The following is a 23813-nucleotide window of genomic DNA, read 5'->3' as shown; positions in this document are numbered from 1 at the left end:
AGAATAACATCCCACAATTCACAATCACTAGAACATTGAGGCATCACTAGAACATTGAGGCATCACTAGAACACTGAGGCATCACTAGAACACTGAGGCATCGCTAGAACATTGAGGCATCACTAGAACACTGAGGCATCGCTAGAACATCACTAGAACACTGAGGCATCACTAGAACACTGAGGCATCACTAGAACACTGAGGCATCACTAGAACATCACTAGAACACTGAGGCATCACTAGAACACTGAGGCATCACTAGAACACTGAGGCATCACTAGAACATCACTAGAACACTGAGGCATCACTAGAACACTGAGGCATCGCTAGAACACTGAGGTATCACTAGAACACTGAGGCATCACTAGAACACTGAGGCATCGCTAGAACACTGAGGTATCACTAGAACACTGAGGCATCACTAGAACACTGAGGCATCACTAGAACATCACTAGAACACTGAGGCATCACTAGAACATCACTAGAACACTGAGGCATCACTAGAACACTGAGGCATCACTAGAACATCACTAGAACACTGAGGCATCGCTAGAACATCACTAGAACACTGAGGCATCACTAGAACACTGAGGCATCGCTAGAACACTGAGGCATCACTAGAACACTGAGGCATCACTAGAACATCACTAGAACACTGAGGCATCACTAGAACACTGAGGTATCACTAGAACACTGAGGCATCACTAGAACACTGAGGCATCGCTAGAACACTGAGGTATCACTAGAACACTGAGGCATCACTAGAACACTGAGGCATCACTAGAACATCACTAGAACACTGAGGCATCACTAGAACATCACTAGAACACTGAGGCATCACTAGAACACTGAGGCATCACTAGAACATCACTAGAACACTGAGGCATCGCTAGAACATCACTAGAACACTGAGGCATCACTAGAACACTGAGGCATCGCTAGAACACTGAGGCATCACTAGAACACTGAGGCATCACTAGAACATCACTAGAACACTGAGGCATCACTAGAACATCACTAGAACACTGAGGCATCGCTAGAACACTGAGGTATCACTAGAACACTGAGGCATCACTAGAACACTGAGGCATCACTAGAACACTGAGGCATCACTAGAACATCACTAGAACACTGAGGCATCACTAGAACATCACTAGAACACTGAGGCATCGCTAGAACACTGAGGCATCACTAGAACACTGAGGCATCACTAGAACATCACTAGAACACTGAGGCATCACTAGAACACTGAGGCATCACTAGAACACTGAGGCATCGCTAGAACACTGAGGCATCACTAGAACATCACTAGAACACTGAGGCATCGCTAGAACACTGAGGCATCACTAGAACATCACTAGAACACTTAGGCATTGCTAGAACACTGAGGCATCACTAGAACATCGCTAGAACACTGAGGCATCACTAGAACATCACTAGAACACTTAGGCATTGCTAGAACACTGAGGCATCACTAGAACATCACTAGAACACTGAGGCATCACTAGAACACTGAGGCATCACTAGAACATCACTAGAACACTGAGGCATCGCTAGAACACTGAGGCATCACTAGAATATCACTAGAACACTGAGGCATCACTAGAACACTGAGGCATCACTAGAACATCACTAGAACACTGAGGCATCACTAGAACACTGAGGCATCACTAGAACACTGAGGCATCGCTAGAACACTGAGGCATCACTAGAACACTGAGGCATCACTAGAACATCACTAGAACACTGAGGCATCGCTAGAACACTGAGGCATCACTAGAACATCACTAGAACACTTAGGCATTGCTAGAACACTGAGGCATCACTAGAACATCACTAGAACACTGAGGCATTGCTAGAACACTGAGGCATCACTAGAACACTGAGGCATCGCTAGAACACTGAGGCATCACTAGAACACTGAGGCATCACTAGAACATCACTAGAACACTGAGGCATCGCTAGAACACTGAGGCATCACTAGAACATCACTAGAACACTTAGGCATTGCTAGAACACTGAGGCATCACTAGAACATCACTAGAACACTGAGGCATCACTAGAACACTGAGGCATCACTAGAACATCACTAGAACACTGAGGCATCGCTAGAACACTGAGGCATCACTAGAATATCACTAGAACACTGAGGCATCACTAGAACACTGAGGCATCACTAGAACATCACTAGAACACTGAGGCATCACTAGAACACTGAGGCATCACTAGAACATCACTAGAACACTGAGGCATCGCTAGAACACTGAGGCATCACTAGAACACTGAGGCATCACTAGAACATCACTAGAACACTGAGGCATCGCTAGAACATCACTAGAACACTGAGGCATCACTAGAACACTGAGGCATCACTAGAACATCACTAGAACACTGAGGCATCACTAGAACATCACTAGAACACTGAGGCATCACTAGTTGCTCACTGAATGAGCTTCTGAGTCCGTTAACAACACCATGTAATGGACGGCCTTCAAAATGCAGAACTGTTTTAAGTTTGACCCTTGTCCTCTTTTCTATAGTGACCTCCAGTGAGTCTGGTGAAAGACCAATCATCCTAAGTCCTTCTGAATTCTCCTTCTCATCTTTCCTTGACCTCATGACGCTTTCCATCGAGGTCAAAGGAAAAGTGGTTAGGAAAAGACGTTAGGACGTAATTTTTCGACTTTTGGACCGCAGCCTCAGGACTGTGACGGGGACCCTGTAAAAACTGTTAGCTTAACTTCAAGTGCGGTCATTAAGGAGGAAGTCAACATTAGCTTTTACCACATATACATCACATTTAAGTGTTTTTTGGAAAGTTTGATCCAACAGTTCCTTTATGTTTAAACAGGGATCTAAAGGTTCGTGTGTGTCTCTTTGAACTGCTTGTGCAGAGGAGGTTCAGTGACTGCTCGACTGTTTTTATTGAGGTAAACAAAGTGGACAAGTCCAACTGCTGTTTCAGCACTCTGGTTTCGGTTGGACGGGGACTTTACAAAACTGCCTGCTGGATTATCTCATCACCGCAAACACACAGAGACGCGGAAGATTAATACAGCTGGACCAAATCCACACAGAGTCTATCATGTTGCTCGCCACACTTTAAATCAAATTAGAGTAATTATAAACCACCTGGAAACGTCTTAATATTTGAGTCTCACATGTGCACACACACACACACACACACACACACACACACACACACACACACACACAGTGAAACGGGGCAGGATATACATAGAACAACTCTATGAAAAGCTCCTTCTTTTTCATCCAATAACTGCAGCTGCTTTTCTCTCTGCATGCTTTTTACTGTCCTCCTCTTGAAACTTTCTGCCTCACCAAATCCACTTCACTGTTTTCCCCGAAGCGAAGATCACTTACAATGTTTCCTGAGAGACACGGAGACTTAAAACATTATTACAGTACTAATAAAGAACAGCCGGGTTATGATGTTTTGGAGGAGGGAAGATGGTGTTGTCAGTGGATTTAAAACAAACTTAATCATGTTCTTTATTCAGCAGTTCATTAAAGGAATAGTTTCACATTTTTGGAAATACACTTTCTTTCTGAGAGTTAGATGAGAAGGTTGATACCAGTCTCATGTCTGTACGCTAGAAGTTAGAAACAGGAGAATCATGGAAGCGGGGAAATAGTGAAGTCTTGCTCTGTCTGAGGGGGGAAAAAAATCACACTTCATTTTACAGGTCTGCAAATTTCATGGTTATTAGGTGATATTAGCAAGTAACCTATTTGAAATATCTCTGGAATTACTGACAAAATATTTACCTCAAAATTTATCGAAAATTACTTTATTATAAACATTATTTAATAATTATATTCCGCTATTTCCCAATAGCTGGTAATTTATTTAAAGGTCCCATATTATAAAAAAAAGTGAGATTTTCATGTTTTTTTTATTATAAAGCAGGCTTAAGTCTTATATAAATACTGTGAAAGTATCGAAACACTAAATCCATAGGGAAATACACACAGCCCGTATTCAGAAACTCTGCATTTGAAACAAGCCGTCAGGATTTCTGTCCATTTGTGATGTCACGAATATACAATATTTAGACCCTTGACACAATTTGAAACATAAACATTCTAAATGTGTCCCAGTTTATTTCCTGTTGCAGTGTATGTGAATATCATCAGCTGACAGGAAGTACACATGGACCCAAACTGTTGCCTAGCAACGCAATTCTGTTGCAATTCCGTCAAAATGCACTAAAACGGAGCGTTTCAGACAGAGGGTAAATACAGGCATATTCAGGCTGACAGTATGAGGAAAATAAAGCTTTTTTTGAACATTAAAGCATGTAAACATGTTCTAGTAGAAACACAAAATACAAGTATGAACCTGAAAATGAGCACGATATGGAACCTTTAATACCTCTCTGGGGAGGACGGTCTGCAGGACAGATAATGCACACTTTAAAAGACTGAGCTACTTTTTAATTCTGCACACCACAAACAGCTCTATCTGCACCTTTATAGACTGGTCTTACTGTATTCTACAAATAATGTTCAGCTTTATTCTGCACTTTAGTCTATTATTTTTTTTAAAACGTCTCTACCTCAGTTCTTATCCCGCATTATATTTGTATAAAATGTATATATTATTTATATTGTATAATGAAGTATTACCAAAAAAGCACCTCTGAAGTGTACCGATTAAAGCTTGATATCTAGTTTGTTTAATATGTACAAACAGCTGAGTGCAAAAATGATATATATTGTGGTTTTATGGGGGTTATGTGCCAGTCACAGTGATTAGCTAAACTAAGCTCACCGTTTCTCGGCTCATGAAACATGAGATGGTATCAATCCCCTCGTCTATCTCACGGCAAGAAAGTGAATAATCGTATTTCCCAAAATGGAAAACTCTTCATGTAATGGTTTTGTGTCGCACTCTTTTATCTATTCATAATGTCTCTTTATCTGTCCTCCAACAGGGTCCTCTTGGCATGGATGGGAAACCAGTGAGTATTCACAGAGTCAAACGTGTAAATCATTCTTTAAGTGACTGACAGCAGTGAACTCTTTTTTGTTCTCCTCCTCTCAGGGTTATCCAGGTCCCAAGGGAAGCCAGGTACGAACTGCCTTGTTTTCTAATAACACATATCAATTACACCGAAGCTATTCATTGTGGTAGATTCTCTGTGAATCCAGGTGGGTATCTGGCCTGTAAGACAGGTGATGGTTTGTTAGACGTCATCAATCATCTTTACTGCTCCTGAGGGAATGACGCAGCCGAGTGAAAAACCCCACGGTAGCCGTCTTGTTTCTTGTTCCACCTCTTAAGTCATCCCTGAGGCTCACAGCCACGGGGGGGGATTCATACTGGAAATCCTCTTTGCATTTCACCTCTGAGTCCGGTCCGTCACCCTTCCTTCTGAAACCCTGCCGCCCGCACCCATTCCAGACGCACCCAGGTGTAGCGCGGAAAACAGGCGAAGCAGAGCGAATGGGTTACATACCAGTGGGGAAAAGTGAGAGAGAGAGAGAGAATAGAGTTTATAACCTCTACAGAGGCTCTTTAAAAAGTCATTACAGTTCCCCCCCTCCTCCTCACTTTGCCCACGAGAAGGACGAGTCATCTGCTGAAATGTAAACCCCCGTCGCACGCAGCATAATGAGAGCTGTTTGAATAGCTCCTCTCTCCAAACACCATTAAGCTGTTGTTTCCTGCTAAAAGGAGACCTCAAGCTGAGACTGTCCTTTAAAGAGGACTCTCCCCGTCGCCGTAAAACCCCAGCAGGTGTGACGCAAACATCATGGACCAGAGTTAAGCCTCAGTACTGTAGGGATGTGGTGGTGTGAGATGAAAACAAGACGGTATAAAGGATAGAAGCGGTTTGATTTGTTGATGGATGACGGCCAAGGGGGAGACAGAGAGGGTTAGCCTACAGGAATAAATCACGTTTAAACACTGACAAGAGAAAAAGTGAGTTCAAGGACCATAAACTAAAAGAAACTACAATAACAACTGAACAAAAACACAATTCTTTTGACTTGTGGTGGATGAGGTTCACTCAGTTGTCAAAGCTTTGGAAAACTTCCAGTAAGTGGACAAACAGTTTGTCAAACTGATGTTTCCAAAGCCAATAATGAAGCTTTTATCTTCTAAAAATTATATGAATAATACAAGAATAGCTCAATATTAAAGCCTGAAGTAGCCAGATCAGAGCAAATATGATTTAAAAAAAAGTTATTTTTATAAAACGGTCTCTATATGGTGACAGTAGTACATGAAACAGGTAACCTGAAAAAAAATCATATGCCTCGGTGTCCTCCGGTGCTCCTAACGGCATCTACAAGATTCCACAGACCGGAGGAAAACAAGCAGTAAGAGCTGATCTGAGGTCTGCTGTCCATCTGCTGTCTATGAGAGCCGGCTGTCAATCACTCTGAACTCCGACCAAACGGTCAAACTAGGCAGCGCTGATCAAATATGAATCAATATTATGTTACGTTAATGTCTATTTCTCTCCTCAGATGTTCTCAGAATCATCTTGTAGTGCACGGTTTAGCTGTAAAATGAGAACGTTTGTGACGCCGCCGCCATTGTGAAATCTGATGAAGGAACGCCAAGTTCCGATCACATGACCGGAGCACAGCCAATAGGAACGCTCTCTCTCAATGAAATGATCTGTGATTGGTCGAAGTCTCCCATCATGGGCTAGATGTTTTAAAGCTTGAAAACAGAGCCATGAGGAGGAGCAGAAGTCTAGTTATCTCTCAGAACACTTGAATTACAATCTGCTGAAAGGTTATTATGGAATTTTTGCCCAATGATGCCATAAATATATACTGCCTACTGCAGCTTTAATTTGAACAATGATTGAGTTAGTACTCGCCAGGAGAGATTCCCCCATGATAATAACACACCTACAGGAGTAGTAGTGGGTGTCTCTTCTTCTCCCTGAACAGAAGGAGAACAGAGCAGCAGATAAGCTGCTGCCTGTCATCATGTGGCCAGTCACGTTAAACAAGCTGCCGCTTATCCTCACTCCCCCGTCGTCAGCTCCGTACTCCTGAACACAATCAGAGCTCCCCTTCCAGACAAAATGTCTGCCAGACAGTGAAGACGTGAGGAAAGGGGGGAACAAATCGGAGAGAGAGGGAGGCTTCGCTCCAGATTAAACGGCAGACTTAAAGACCAAATAAAAAGCAGAATGAGGGTGTGAAATACGCCGTGGGATGAGTGAAAAGAATAGACCGTTTAGAGAACAGAGTAAGAGGTAATATCTGCTCACTGCTGTAGTCACTTTTAGAGAGGCGGTTGCTGAGATCAGAGAAGGTTGGTGGCAGGTTTCCATGTAGTCTGCGGTTTGTTGGGGGTCCTTGTGCCACTGAGACAGGCAGACAGAGAGATGGACGAGGGCCTACTGATCAGTATCAGTTTTATCTCTCAGCAAAACAGTTTTTATCTCACAAAGAGAAAAAGCTCATGTCTTCTCTCTCTTATTGTGAAATACGCTCAGACAGAAGTGACTTGTGATTGAGCGGTCTCGCTGCATTACAGCCTTGCTGTTACCAATTGAGTGAATGCTTCCTGCGAGCCGCTGGTATAAGATGTACTGTGCATGCTGCTCAAATGATACCTGATTTATTTTAACAAACTGTCTCCGATTATCTCCCCCGCCCCTCCTACAGGGACCAGCCGGACCCAAGGGAGAAAAGGTATGTTCAATATGGATTTCAACAACCCTTCCAGACAAGTCAATGGATGTGTTCCTCACATTAATTTACAGGCCGAACAGCTTCGCAATGACTCAGGCGCACACACAAACTAACACACAACCTCACAGGTGTTCTCTCCGCAGCCCTCCCACGTTCACGTTTTTCACTGCACGACCCATCAAACGAGCCGTAGATTACATGTAGGAGCTCGTATGTCTCCGCACATTCTCACGTCAAGGCACTAAACGGGTTTTACAGGCCTTCCGCGGAGGCTCGATGATAGCCAGATGTTATGTTCCCGCTCTGTGAACCTCTGCCCGGCCGTAAGAGCTGAGAGAGAGCTGGCAGAGGAGGCTCGTGCACGTGGTCATTTTGTGTATTTTCTGTGTACGTATTTTGCACTCAAGCGAAAATTGTCCAGATAACCACAAGAACAACTAAACAGCGTCTGTCAGAGCAGGACTCAGCCTGATGAGCCGGGATTGTAAATGACGGATGATGCTGGGGTTTGGAAAATTGGCTCCCTTTGTGTAATCACGCGAGCAGCTCCGTGATGAGAACATGAACTCCCAAATCCTCATCAGAGAACCAACAAGCAACAAGTTACTTCCATCGCGTCCCGTCAGATTGTGGCCTATCAAATGATTTATTAATGTCGACTTCCTGAGCGGGTTTTTGGGGGACAGATGACCTTTTGAGTCGCTTCCTTCCCGAGACAGGATTATTAGTTTTAAGCCCGTCTGTCACAGCTGCTCTACAGTAGCAGTATTATATTACAGGCCTCGCCCTGTGTGCTTATACGGTGGTATAATAACTGCTGACTGAATTGTTATTTTCCTGTTTTTCTCCCAGGGTGACCAAGGAGACGTCGGGGCAAGGGTAAGTCATGTTTTCTTGTCTGTGCCTCAGAAGGTGAAATTATGTTTTTGACTGTTTTATGTGCATTTTAGAAGCTATTTTTCTTCCCACTAAACAGCTGACCTGGCAGAAAGGTCCTTTCCTGTGATTGTGTTTTATTCCCCAGCAGATCTTTGCAATTTAAAAATGACCTTCCATTCAAATCTTCCTTCCGGTTTTTGTCTTTCTCTGTCTCCTTTTTTTGAGTTTCACTCCATTTTTAAGGTCAAGAGACACTACACCTTTCATTCAGTCATTTTAAGAACTTTCTTTGAAATCTGAAGTATTGAGCATCAATTGAGAACTTTAAAACATAAGTCTTTGCAGTTTCCCTGAACATTTTTATATTGAAAGAACTGAAAGTTGAACAACAAGGTCATATCTAATTTAGGGCTGGAGATACGATACGTATCATGACACAGAGGTCACGATTCAATATACTGCGATACTGTAATCAAGGCGATGTATTGCGATTTCAGTCATCAGCATGCAAGTTATAGTTAAGCTATTATTCATCAGAATATAACACGTCGATCACTTGCACTTTAATTACAATCTGAATATATGTATAGGCCTATGTACCTACACCAATATATCCTCATTTGTATATATTGTCTTATCAGCACTTTACTAGTTTGCACTCTGGTTAGATGCAAAACTGCATTTCGTTGTACTTGTACTGTGTGCAATTACAATGAAGTTGAATATAATCTAATCTAATATATGTACACATACATTTCCATATCTACACTTATACGTATACATTTATATATTAGACACATAAACATACACATATACTGTACATACCCATTTTGGGAAATACATTTTTTCACTTTTTTTGCAGAGATTTAGATGAGTAGATCGACACCATTCTCAGAGCGCAGGTAGCAAAATCTGCATGCATACATGCACAAATAAAATGCCACTTCTATTGCACATCTTCTTTTTGTGCAACTGACAGTTTCTCAAACCTATGCCAGCACAGGGAACCGCTTTCAGAAGAAGGGCTGAGATTCAAACCCAGACCAGACAGAGTAACAGACCATCACAAATTGAGTCTGAAAAACGACTCATCATTTCCTTGTTATCACGCTGGGGGGGGACGATGTGCACGTGCAAACGGACAAATGTGAACACACTTCTGATCACACGTTTTTGTTCTACCCACATAACATTAAACACTCGAGGGCTTTTTATAATTCAAAAGTGTGTTTACCCTGCGCGGCTTCCCCAGCAACTGCACCAACAACATACTGTAGCCCGGCGCTCCTGTGATGAGGTTTGAGTCGCCCACATCTCCAAAGCCAGAGATGAGAAACGATGATATTAAAGAACGATGGAAATAACTTAAACGTCACCATCAAAACCCCAACGGTCGGGGGCGTTGCGCCAAAGCTGCCATCTCATCTCAACCAAACTTTTTTTTTTTTTTATATATATCACGGAGAAACCTCGCTCTGCATCTGGTCCATGTTGTCGGTGTTGTCTTTTCATGTGATATCATTCGTCCCACCGGGAGGTCTATATGTAATTATCTCCCGTTTCATTCACTGCGGTTTGAAAATAAGCCCTACTGTGCTTTACATAGTAAGCAGCTTGGATTCTTTGAAGAATTCATGTACACCGTGAATCCTGAATGTTGTTTTTGTAGCTTTAATCATGTTTAGAATATAATAGCAGGTCAAAGGTCACACTGCGAGGAGCATGCAAAGAAATGCGGAAATTGACGCATTGTTTGGGAAAGAGATAAGATTTCTCATGTTTTGTCTGTAAGTTTTCTGCATTTCCCCTAAATTTGAGAAACATAACATAGAAGTGAAATGATTAGTCACTTTATTGATTAATTGATTAATTGATTAATTGTTTACGTAACTGTTTTTTTAACCAAACATGTCAAAAGTTCACTGGTTGCAGCTTCCTAAGTGTGAATATTTGCTGTTTTCTTAGTCTTCTAATTGAATAACTTTGGGGTTTTTGGACTCTTCTGATAAAACATAAAACATTTTGGACAACTTGTGCCACAAATCCCACATATATATATACATATATATATATATATGTATATGCTTATACACATTTTAATTGATGTAGCCCAACAAAACAGATTATCATACAATAATTTCCATATTGGCAGTGGCCTGTCTTATGAGGACCATAACTCTGACTGTGAGCCACTTAAACTTTCAAAATACGCACACATTAAATATTTACAAAAACTACAAATGTTCCTCTTAAAAAGGCTTTTGTAGCCGTTTGCTGCTTGTCTTTATTATTACTAACATTCTTTAAAAGATTATCCAACAAATGAGGCTTAGAATTAGAAATAGATGTGTAGTTATAAATCTTCCAAGACGAGTTGAAGCCTGACCGTATTGGTATATCAGTGTGTGCGTTATGAGTACTGGAAATGAGACTATTGTTTTATAGCGGAGCATAAATGGAGTGTAAATTTGACAGGGCCGCCCAGCGGAACAATATTTATGATGCGGCTCAGAAACATTACAGGAATTCCTGATTCCCATCAAGGCGTACGCCATTTAGGTTTCCCAGCTTCTTATCCCCCTTCAGATTTTGAGGTAATAGTTTGTGCAAGAATTAAATCTTTTTTGGCGTTCTGCATCGCACGGTTCTTCCAAATGGTAAATATTGCATTTGGACGAGGCTTCCTGGAGCTTGGATGTCTTTTGGATAAGTCTGCATGCCGAAAAAACCTCAGAGTATCGCTTAGAGACACAAGCTCGGTTCAAAACAAACCCTGCAGCTCCTAAAAACTACTGTATTTATGAATGAGGTTTGGCACCGGGGTACATTTTCATAGATATGGCTAGATAGGTTAGCAAATGAAAAACATTTGGTCTCTGGATGTTTAAAACATGATTTTCTTAACGGCAATGAATCAAAAGCCCGCTGACGGCGGAGCAGATAAAAGGTGGTGCATCATCAGTACATGAGCTCAGTCGTCACCTGCGCTGATGTCAACATTGTACGCTGATTCACCTCTGACCTCCGCGAGAGGATGAGAGTAAAACATGTGAAAACAGGAAGTGGCCATGAATCCTTGTCAACCTGGGACTTCCTGTCAATCTATCTTTTTCATTGCTCTTGTCCGGCTGAATCTGCAGAACAGATTACAAGCACACGATAACAAGGGGTGTTAAAGCACAATCAGATGTTATGAATCCACCAAAAATATGTCACAAAAGGTCATGTTGTGTGTTTTTCCAAAGCAACTTTTAAGGCATAAAGATGGTAGCCTTTTTTTCCCATACTGTCACATCCTTAGCAGGACGTTGTCGGTGCATGTTTAGGTTCGTCTGGCGGCTGGGTTGAAAAGACGAGCCACGATGGGAGTTTCATCCCCAGCCAAAGCCTCATCTCGCCTCCCTCGGAGCAGCTACAAAAAGGCCACGGTTAGACGGGGCTCCGAGGTTGAATGGCTGTTTGTCTTAGTATCAGCCTACGGTCTGATGAGAACGAGGTAGAGGGGGAGTCCCACTGTGAAACAGCCTATTCTCTTATGAGTTGATGTTTAAGGAGCATATGTGTACAGTATGTGGTCTCCATGGTGGGAACGGTGTGAATGAGTGAATGTGACAGTGGGGAGAGAGGAGGGTGTACGGGCAAAGAGAGGAGGAGGAGGAGGGGGTCTGCGGTGTCGGAAAAAAACCTCAGCTATCCAGCACTCGCCGCAGCCTGTTAACGGAAACCTCATGAGCTGGCTAGCGTCTCCCCTCCTCTCTCTCTCTCTCTCTCTCTCTCCCTACTATACCCCCGCTGTGCTTCCTCCCTCCTCCTCTTAGATCTTCTCTCCATCCTTCCTCCAGTGTGTTTTTGGAGGGAACTCAACCAGAGAGGCAACGCAGTGCTGCGAGCTCTGTGGCGGCAGACGAACTCTGCTCCTTTTCAGCTTGACAGACAATCATCACAGGCGCTGTCTGTCGGCTGGAAAGAGCCAAGCCACCTCTGTTTGGTTTGGTCGTGGAGGGAAGGATGGGAAGACATTTAATGGAACACACACAGATCCAGGATACAGTTTCTGAAAGGGCAATGGGGACAGTTTTCTTTTGATTTCTCAGTTTTAATGAAACGTACGTCTCACTATTTGCAGATGATGTATTTTTGTTCTTGTCATGAGGCTATTTAAAAGCCCCCCCTCCAGCCAATGTTACTTCCTGTTTTTTGGTTTACATTCTTCCTCAAACAGAGAATGGGAATGTGGTTAATAGTCAGACGTAATTCATTACCTGATTGCATCATTTTCCAACCCAGTTTAGATGAAGCCAGCTTAGATTAATTTACCGTTCATCAGCCCCACGAAAGAATTAACGCAACACGCCGACTCTCTCGCTCTCTTCTTTACCGTCTCCTCCTGGTGAGGCGGCCGTCTGCTGGCCAAGGAGCCGCACCGCAGCACACCCGGAGGACGGATAGACATGTTGCCGTGGTCCGCCGTTTGATATGGAGTTTTTGGGACGTTTTGGAGGTTGCACCGTCCCCCAGCACTGACACCGAACCGGTGTCAAACACATTTTGGCATAAAGTGTAAATCAACTTAGTCAGGAAATGACTCAAATGAATATGCAATATCATGGACATGGTAAAATACGCTGGAAGGGGGGGGGGGTTTAAATCTTTTCAACCACATCGGTATGCTACAGTAAGTTGCTCACCTTTCCCCTTTGTCACTTCCTCTCTTCAGGGTCCTCCTAACTACAGCACATACGCAGGTCTGCAAAGTAATCAGATTGCCAAGGTTTGTTCCTCCGAGCGAACTGTTCCTCCCAGCAGCCTCTGCTCTCTGGCAGGGCTGCTCATCTGTCACTATCCCTGCAGAAAGACGAGCAATAACGCTCTTCTTCAGCTTTCTCTCTTTTGGCTGCTCAACTCTCATCTGTTTTTTCCCCAACAGCAGATATTTCCCTCTTGGTTGGACTCTCATCTGCAATCCGTTAATTAAACTCTGGGTTTCTTTACTCATTTATCTCTTTCTCTTCTCCTCCTCTCTTCTCTCCTTCAACACGCCTCTCCTCTATTTTCTTTCCTTTCTTCTGCTGTGTTTTCTATTTTTGAACCTCTTGCATCTCAGATGGTCTTCCCCAGATATGACCATGGCTTTCTCTCTGGAGATCAGTCCGGTAGCTTTCAGAGACGCTTTCTGAAGGTAGAACACGACTAAGGCATGTGTGCACTTTTTTAACACTTTAACCAACCTTTCATTACGCATGTTCTGATCAGCCACGCATCTTCCTTCTTTCGTACTTGTTCATGTTTGAAGATTTTTTTTCCTAGGGCTGTCAATCGATTAACATATTTAATCGCGATTAATCGCATGATTGTCTATTGTCAAAATGTACCTTAAAGGGAGATTTGTCAAGTATTTAATACTCGTATCAACATGGGAGTGGACAAATATGCTGCTTTATGCAAATGTATGTATATATTTATTATTGGAAATCAATTAACAACACAAAATAATGACAAATATTGTCCAGAAACCCTCACAGGTACTGCATTTAGCATAAAACAATATGCTCAAATCATAACATAGCAAACTGCAGCCCAACAAGCAACAACAGCTGTCAGTGTGTCAGTGTGCTGACTTGACTATGACTTGCCCCAAACTGCATGTGATTATCATAAAGCTGGCATGTCTGTAAAGGGGAGACTCGTGGGTACCCATAGAACCCATTTACATTCACATATCTTGAGGTCAGAGGTCAAGGGCCCCCTTTGAAAATGGCCATGACGGTTTTTACTTGCCAAAATTTAGCGCAAGTTTGGAGCGTTATTTAGCCTCTTTTGTAACAAGCTAGTATGACATGGTTGGTACCAATGGATTCATTAGGTTTTCTAGTCTCATATGATGCCAGTACCTCCACTCTGGCTTTAAAACTGCACCCGCTATTTTTAAGATTAATTAAAAATCGCAAGATGCGTTAAAGAAATTTGTGACGTTTAAACAAATTCACGTTATTATCTCGTTACCTTTTTGACAGCCCTATTTTGTTTTCCATAATTTTCCTGTGTGTGCTGGCTTGTTTAGTTGCATTAACATGACTTGATATGTTAAAACTGTTTATAAAAGTTCTAAAGCATCCAGAAATGTTCTTGAACCACACACATTTCAGAGAGCCTCGAGAAATGTGTGCTTCTCATTACACGGAGTAGAGAAGAGCTTTGTTGGTGACAGTTTGGTTCAAGCCATAGCTTAATAGAGACATAATAATTATCAGCGCAGGGAAATAAGGTTTTAGTCGTCTATTTGAAGGTCTTGGTAATATAATTTTCTTGAAAGGACTTGCTGTACTGTACCATGTTGCTTGCCACAACAAAGCCAACGCTAATGCAGCACATGTCTATAGAGATGAGAGGCTGCAGAGGAAGTGTCACCATGCGACTACAGAGACAAAACTACATCCCCTTCAGCGGTGGGCAAGACTTTAAGGGCGTTAATGGTTTGTGTTTGGCGTAAGCACGAGGGTGGAAGTCATCAGAGCGAGACATGTCCCCAGTTAGATGTTAATCCGGTGATGAAAGGATCTTTGATACGAGACGACAGTCCTTTTTTCTGAAGCGTAAACAGAAAAGAAATACCTCATTCAACAGATGATGTTGTCCTCTCAATTAACAATTTCTGGTGTGTAAGAGACTCTGGCGGATTGTTTTTGTGTCAAAATATTGATTTCTTCAGTAAGTAGCCGTGTAATAAGCGGGATAATGTACATCTAGCGGGTCATTGCTGTGAAAGAATCCCCTTCAGGGCGATGGGAGACGCTAGGCGTCGGGGTGCAGCATCGCCCTGTTGGGGATTCTTTCACAACAATGACCAGCTAGCTGTACATTATCCCTTACTTAACCGATATATTTAGTCGCTCATTGCGATGAACCCTCAGAGGATTATCAACCTACTCTGCAGTTCTTCTCAGCTTATCTTTTAGCTAATGTTTTGGTTTTTCCAACCCACAACTTTACTGTTTTGATTGACTCTCACCACTCTCATAGCGTTGTTTTCAGCGGTTACAGCAGTTTTCATATTATAAAAAAAACAACCTTTAAACCCACCGTATGCCCAGCACAAAACCACAGATAGACAAAAGTTAGCAACTAGCTGGTGGAGACCAAAAATAGAGATAAAAGGAGAGTGAATATTGGACTAAGATGGACACGAACATGGCTCCAAATGAATGCTATTGTTGCTCCCTCTCCGCTGAGTGTGTAAATTAGGCAACTGTTCGCTGTGATGATGATATTTCAGTTCATTGCTTCCCCCCGAGTGGCCAAATCAATTGCTGCAGGTTTCAGGAATATGTATTTAATATTAGCTATATCACATGGTGTTGACCAAAGAAGTTAAGGCCCGCCCTCGACAATTCTGATTGGTTCAAGAAACGCAGCCTTCTTTCACCTGCACTGAAACAGACAAACAGAGACTATAGGCAACCAAAGACTAAAAACTATTAAAAAATAATGTTTTGTATTTCTTTCCCTCATTCTTTGTTGTTTTTTTTTTCATCAGGGTGACCAGGGCCAGGCTGGAGCCGCTGGTCCTCCGGGTCCTCCAGGTCCCCCCGGGCCCCGAGGCCCCCCTGGGAACACAGGCAAGGACGGGCCACGTGGCCCTGCTGGCGAGTCGGTGAGTTTCTCCTCATGCACAATTCTATTTCATTTAGCAGACGCTTTTGTCCAAAGCGATGTACATCTGAGAGTTGGTACAACACAAGGAGGGATGAAATAGAAGGGAACAACGGGAGTAAATGCCAACGACAGCTTCAAGTCCGATCGGACGCAGGCGCCGACAGGAGACGCACGGGGTATATAGAAGCTGATTTTTTCGTTTTTTTGTCATCATCATTAAAGCTGAGGTAGGCGAGATTGGAGCAAATGTGATTTAAAAAAGTAATTTTTATAAAACGGTTGCTATATCGTGACAGTAGTACATGAAACAGGTAACATGTTCCTCTGTGTCCTCCGGTGCTCCTAACGGCATCTGCAAGATTTCACAGACCGGAGGAAAACAAGCAGTCAGAGCTGATCTGAGGTCTGCTGTCCAGCTGCCGTCTATGAGAGCCGGCTGTCAATCACTCGCGAACTCCGACCAAACGGTCAAACTAGGCAGCGCTGATCAAATATAAATCAATATCATGTTACGTTAATGCCTATTTCTCTCCTCAGATGCTTTCAGAATCATCTTGTAGTGCACGGTTTAGCTGTAAAATGAGAAAGTTTGTGACGCCGCCGCCGCCATTGTAAAATCTGGTGAAGGAACGCAACAGGGTTTTGAATTTGATGCGAGCGGCAACTGGGAGCCATTGGAGGGATATGAACAGCGAAATGTGACGTGTGCTGTCTTCGGTTGGTTGAAGATGCATCACAAGTGCCAAATGTACAACCACACACTCCTCTCGGTTGCTGTTATTCTAGTCCTCCTCCATCTTTCTCCCCGTTTTTCCTCACCCTCTAACTAAGGTTACACCACAGAGAATGCAGCCACGTAACACACCTCGGTTACCCGTTATTACTCCTAATCGAGCTGACCTGGTAGGGTTCAACCTCCCCCTAGGGTGTGACAGATTGCAAAATGAGTGTGTGAATGTGCATTTATACACATGTATTAAGGAGGGGGGTCTACGCAGTAAATTGCAATGAACCCATATTTTCATTCTTCCGAGTTTACCAGTGAGCTGTGGCTTACCTAAAAGCTCCCAGAATAGCAGCTCTCCTCCTGCCCTCATCTGTTTTGTGTAAGTCAGCGGCCGCAAAGTTCTCCAACACGCCCCCCCCCGTTCTCCCATTCTCCCACCCTCCTACCACGACTGTGTCGCCGTGCACCTCCTGAAACAGACACTGTATGGCACTGCGGCGAGTTCATGGGCAGTTTGCTGGCCTCGCCGAACAATAGTTGTGCTCCTCGCCTGAGGCAGTACTCAAAAATTAACTTTCAGCTTGCCAGAGTTTTTAGTTCATATGCAGCGGCAGTTTAAAGCTGTGGTCGTAGGATGGAGAAGAGAGAAAGAAAGAAAGAGGCTGTGAAGGTAATTGTTGTTTAAACAAGAGAAGAAATGAATGCTCGGTTACCCTCAGCTGGCACCGGGCGGCCAAAGGAGTCAAGTGAAAAGTGTTGGTTTCAGTGTGGGTGAGTTGAGAGCTTATGCAGAACCGACAAAAGAGAAAGTCAGCTCACACCTCAGACGGATTGAAGCCCGTCCTGTAACCTAGTCGATTTCAAATGTATTCTCCAAGTTGATTAAAGCTGAAGTAGGCAGATTGGAGCAAAAATTATTTTTATAAAACGGTTGCTATATCGTGACAGTAGTACATGAAACAGGTAACCTGAAAAAAATCATCTGCCTCTGTGTCCTCCGGTTCTCCTAACGGCATCTGCAAGATTTCACAGACCGGAGGAAAACAAGCAGTCAGAGCTGATCTGAGGTCTGCTGTCCAGCTGCCGTCTATGAGAGCCGGCTGTCAATCACTCGCAAACTCCGACCAAACGATCAAACTAGGCAGCGCTGATCAAATATGAATCAATATTCTGTTACGTTAATGTCTATTTCTCTCCTCAGATGTTTTCAGAATCATCTTGTAGTGCACGGTTTAGCTGTAAAATGAGAAAGTTTGTGACGCCGCCGCCATTGTGAAATCTGGTGAAGGAACGGCAAGTTCTGGTCACATGACCGGAGCACAGCCAATAGGAAAGCTCTCTCAATGATTTTCTAAATCCTGAAAACAGAGCCATGAGGAGGAGCAGAAGTCTAGTTATCTCTCAGAACACTTGATTTACAATATGCTGAAAGGTTATTATGGAATTTTTGCCCAATGACGCCAAAATATATATACTGCCTACTGCAGCTTTAAAGGCGTTGCAAAACCCAAAACAGCAAAACAAAGCAGAGTGGTGCTAAGAGGCGCTCCATGTTGTGGGCAGATGTCTGGAGAAAGTGAGCAAGCTTGCCAGTGTGGGTTTCCTTAAACCATCGTTGTTTGTATCCGTAAAGTGAGAAGTAAAGGAATGACAGCTCAAACTAAGTTGCAGCTAGTTTCTGTCTGATGTGTGGTGTCCGTAAATAACACATCTAAGTTCAAGACGTCATTTTACGTAAATTTAGACTCGTTCATAATCGGAAAATGTATTTGACATCTGAACTGGTGTTCATCCATCCCTTTACTGCGCTCAGGATAAAAGAAGTGCTAAATTATTTGCAACGGCGATTTGTTTCCCGCTGCTGAGAAGGAGGAAAGATCAAAAGGTGAGGAGGGAGGAGGAGGAGGAGGTAAGAGGGGGGTGAGATGAAGAGGTTAAAAAGCTGCTGGAGCGAATGAGGATGGGACTGAAAGAGGACCAGGATGGCAGCTTGTATGTGCTGGCAGAGAGCAGGAGGAAGAAAAACCAACTGGGACACATCGAAGTAGCTTCTGCACATTATATTGTAAAATATGAGGACGGAGCAGAAGTCTAATAACCTCTAATTTCTATCATGCATTTATTACAGCACCCTGAGTGATTGAGTAAACACAACTACTTGATAGCAGCGTAGAAAGAGAAAGAGATGGAGGGCTGTTGCACATAATCCCACTAAGCCGTCTCTGCCATGGATGACTTCATAGCAGATGTTTAGCTGCTCCAAGCACGCGTCCACCTGGCCCTCAGATACGCCTGTTTACCTAAATAAAGCACATCACTGATGGACAGATGCTGAAAAAGTGGACATTGAATACTGTTTGTGTTTGTGTTGGGGGGCCAGGGCTCCAGAGTCATCTCCTGCCACCAATTACCAATCGTGCCCTTTAGAGGCGTCTTGTTTTACCTTTATCCCCCCGTCTGTATGTACTCAGAATAAGTGTTTGTCCGTGGACTGGTCATGCCTTATTAAACACTGACATCTAGTGGCTAAAGTGGGTCGACTCTTTTAATGGAGATTTACCTGATGTCAAGTGAGACCATAACTGCGTTCTAGTACCCATACTACCATATGTTTAGTATGCCAGAAAAAGATTAAAGCTGCAGTAGGCAGTATATATTTTTGGCATCATTGAGCAAAAATCCCATAATAACCTTTCAGCATATTGTAATTCAAGTGTTCTGAGAGATAACTAGACTTCTGCTCCTCCTCATGGCTCTGTTTTCAGACTTTAGAAAATCTAGCCCATGAAGGGAGACTTTGACCAATCACAGGTCATTTCAGAGAGAGAGCATTCCTATTGGCTGTGCTCCGGTCATGTGACCAGAACTTGGCGTTCCTTCACCAGATTTCACAATGGCGGTGGCGTCACAAACATTCTCATTTTACAGCTAAACCGTGCACTACAAGATGATTCTGAAAACATGTGAGGAGAGAAATAGACATTAACGTAACATAATATTGATTCATATTTGATCAGCGCTGCCTAGTTTGACCGTTTGGTCGGAGTTCAGAGTGATTGACAGCCGGCTCTCATAGACGGCAGCTGGACAGCAGACCTCAGATCAGCTCTTACTGCTTGTTTTCCTCCGGTCTGTGAAATCTTGCAGATTCCTTTAGGAGCACCGGAGGATACAGAGGCACATAATGTTTTTCAGGTTACCTGTTTCATGTACTACTGTCACGATATAGCGACCGTTTTATAAAAATAACTCTTTTTAATCATATTTGCTCCGATCTCGCCTACTTCAGCTTTAAGTATGTCCCAATACATGTATGTCAAATGCAGTATGGCAAAAATACCAGGATGTCAAACTAAATTCGGTCGCATTTTGCAGCAAGCCAGCATTGCGTTTTCTCCTTTTTTTCGCAGCAGATATTTGAGCAAGAGGGTCAACGTTCAAGGCACAATGTTATGATGAAGTAGTATGTCCCAACAGTACATACTTTTTAAGTGCAGCTGCAGTACTAAAAGTAAAAATGAAAAAGTATTGCAATTCAGAACGTAGCCTAAGTTTCTCTCTCTGTCCTCCTCAGGGTTTTCCCGGTCGTGATGGCATCGACGTGAGTGCAGCTCAAATCCAGTTCAAACCGTCTGATTGTTGTTCATGAATTACTCATTTATTATAAGTCTGCGGTGATGATTTGCCTTTCTCTTGATAATTATGGTAACCAAATATATTTCTGCCTCAGGGGTTACAAGGATTACCTGGGAAGCCGGTACGATCATTAATAAATTACCTTGACTTTACTTCTTGTTTTTTCTCAAGTGTCATGTGATGTCACATTCTGCTGTTTGCTGCAGACGCATCATGTGACCAAAAGTTTGCATTTTTGACTTTTATTGACTTTTTATGAATTGACAGGGAGAAAACGGAGAGCCCGGCTATCCCGGCCAACAGGGTCCTGCGGGAGAGAAGGTACAGAGAAGCATCGGTTAGCCTTCATAATAAGTATTTTAATGTCTTTTCATGCATTGAACGTTTTTACTGTGTTTTTGCAAACAGGGCGAGTCAGGAGCGGGAGAAAAAGGAGAGAGAGGCATAGATGGACTCCCAGGATTAAAGGTAGAAGATCGATGATGAATATCTTACCTATAATATTATTTCTACACTATATATAAAACATGTCTATTGTGTGAGAGAGTTTTATCATAATGTGCCATATGTGTGATCAAACAGGGAGACAAAGGGGAAATCGGAGAGCAAGGAGCACAGGGATCCACGGTATGTGTATTATTAACCCTCTAAAATCATCTGTGATAAACTCTTGTAGGTAACACTTCATTTTACAGTAAATATTGGGAGTAATTTGTCAGTAATTCTAAAGAAATTTCAAATAGGTTACTTGCTAATTATCACCTAATTACCATGAAATTTTGCAGACCTGTAAAATGACCCTCTCGTGTTTTATTTATAGTTTTATGTGTCTCTCATTCTCCGCCTCTCAGGGTTATCCTGGAGAAAAAGGCGCCACAGGCTCCTCGGACATCATCGACTTCAATGGGAAGCTTCTAGATGCTTTCCAGGTTAGTGATATTAAAGCGTCAATGACACCATGATATATATGGTTGCATCAGATATTCCAAACTTAAACAAGCCCAGAAATGGTAGCGTGGTAATATTTTCTTCTCCGAACCGCAAAACTGAACATGTCGCCGTTTTCTTCCTGACAGGCCATCGACACCATCAGTGTTTCGGTAATTTGTTGTTGTGCCTGCATGGTTTTTTTTGGTGAAGTGATCAGTAACTAACACCTATGAGGATGCATTATGCTCACAGACTTGCATAAACTCACACACACACACATCCTGTGTGTATCCACGCCTGCTTCATCCAGTGGATCTGTGTGTTTTTGTCGATGCCCTCCACCCAGAACTACATCCTTCAGATGTACTGGATGTCACTCCACAGAGGCCACATCTAAAGACTGAATGTCCCCTGTTTACCGGTCTACCAGGCTCTCTTGTGTATTCACTTGGGATTAAAACGCAGCAAATACAGTACAGCTGTGCTCCTCTATCAGATAACACGGAGCCTCGAGAAGCTCGATGCTTAATCATGCAGAAAAATCAACAGCCTTTGTTGCATTGTTCTGTGTGTTTTCATGTTAACATGCCTCACAATACGTGGCTGTAACTTGCTACAGGGCAGCATGGTGTTTTATTTAATCTATGCATTAGTGTTCCACATAACTGAGTGCACAAGGGGAATGCGTCAGGAGGGAGGGGAACCCCCTCATAGTCGCCACAGTCTCAGTTATATATCCCTCTTCGTACACAAGACCCTTTGACTCCACCGTGTACCGTGCTACATGCTAATAACAGATGACTATCTCTGCAGCAGAGTGTGTATTTGATTAAAAACCACTATGCACACCATGTCCCCTCGGACCCGATCTGAAATGGTGCTCCTGCATGCAACGCTGTAAACGTCTACAGCGTGAGACGGTTACTGTGAAAACACGAACCTGAGATCTTATCAGGGAGCCTCTTGCCAACGTTGATCAGTTGGCACCAAATCACACGCAAGCCAGAGTTTCTATATCCGTGAAGCGGGGGGCGCTCATCGGCCACACAGCTCGTGTTATTATGATCCATTCACTTGTCTTGAGTGTGAAAAGCTGTTTTTTAGGCGATGATGCATGTTACTGCTTTAATTTATAATTATTTGCACGAGCAGCCATCCATTTTCCATTGAGGGAATATCTCAGATCACATAGTTGTTTGTAAACATCTGTTGATTTCCATGGCTTAAATGGAAAGGACGAACAAAAAGTTAGAAACTGGAGAATCAGCGTGTACACCTCTGGGAGGGAAACATGGGTTTATGACTTCAAGATGGCCGCGGACTTCAGAGGGAGAAGTAACTGTGGATGTAAAGATTAAGGAGCATGATTTAAGAGGCTGTCACTCATCCACCAACATAGAAGACGGCACGGGATGGATGGATGTGATGTGCTATTCTTCATCCATCGTTAGTGTTGCATACAGTAAAGTGACAGTTCTGTTTCTCCTCCTTTCCTGCATCAAAACAATCAACAGAATGATGAAAAATGATGCCAAGCTATAATTGTGTACCACAAACCACATTCAGCACAGTCTTTGTGAGATAAAAAATTGCTTCAAGTTGGTTGTGTGATCAGCGAACGGACTGAACGAAAGAAGTTTTGTTTACTGTCGGGCCGGCGTTGTGAAATCAATCAGCTGATTGTTTCGGTGTTGGCCCACGTTCAAGCCTCACGCTGGAGTTCTGTGTGTTCCCAGTTTTTCCACCATTCTGATAAACAGAGTATAAACAGACACATATATATACAACATGTTTGCAAATAACAGAAGTAATCAAAGTGGCTATCATCATCAGTATTTTTATATTAACAACAGATCACATGACTACTCAAAGGTTCATCCATAGTGATGAATTATCTCTGCAGTTCCCCTCGGCTCTCTGGATGAAGTTTCAGCTCCTACTGTTCACTCTCACAGCTCTCATCAGCAATGCTTTAGCAAAAAAAGCTCTAAAAAACCCACTGTATGCTACCTGTCCAGCACAAACGGCAGACAGACCAAGATAAGCGACTAGCTGGTGAACATTGTGGAGCATTTAGCAGCTAAAGAGGCAGGTATGTCCCTGAGGAGTCTGTGGAGAACGAAGGATAACTAAAAGGAGAGTAAATACTGGACACCTAATTCTCAAGTGGACTCAAAGACGACTCCAAACGAATGTTTGACGCACAAAATAAGCAACTATTTGATAATAAGTTCACCGTATCAATTTAAAAAGGTGGTGATATTTACAGCTTGTTTCCACCGCCCCCAAGTGGCCCAAA

At 43.0% G+C, this 23813-nt stretch overlaps 1 protein-coding gene across 1 annotated transcript in view; it reads left to right on the top strand.

The window, feature by feature from the left end:
• The window catches only part of LOC141774734 (uncharacterized), a 158137-nt gene that overhangs the window by 126548 nt on the left and 7776 nt on the right, over positions 1-23813 (top strand). The window contains exons 6-17 of the mRNA XM_074647531.1: positions 4959-4985; positions 5069-5095; positions 7663-7689; positions 8542-8568; positions 13673-13747; positions 16103-16219; positions 20523-20549; positions 20679-20705; positions 20852-20905; positions 20993-21052; positions 21167-21211; positions 21436-21513. Of these exons, the coding sequence (XP_074503632.1) occupies positions 4959-4985; positions 5069-5095; positions 7663-7689; positions 8542-8568; positions 13673-13747; positions 16103-16219; positions 20523-20549; positions 20679-20705; positions 20852-20905; positions 20993-21052; positions 21167-21211; positions 21436-21513 (591 nt within the window). The remainder of the gene's footprint in view (positions 1-4958; positions 4986-5068; positions 5096-7662; positions 7690-8541; positions 8569-13672; positions 13748-16102; positions 16220-20522; positions 20550-20678; positions 20706-20851; positions 20906-20992; positions 21053-21166; positions 21212-21435; positions 21514-23813) is intronic.

The sequence above is a fragment of the Sebastes fasciatus genome, chromosome 10 (assembly GCF_043250625.1).
Source record: "Sebastes fasciatus isolate fSebFas1 chromosome 10, fSebFas1.pri, whole genome shotgun sequence".
Taxonomy (NCBI): Eukaryota; Metazoa; Chordata; class Actinopteri; order Perciformes; family Sebastidae; genus Sebastes; species Sebastes fasciatus.
This window is presented reverse-complemented; position numbering and strand designations above follow the sequence as displayed.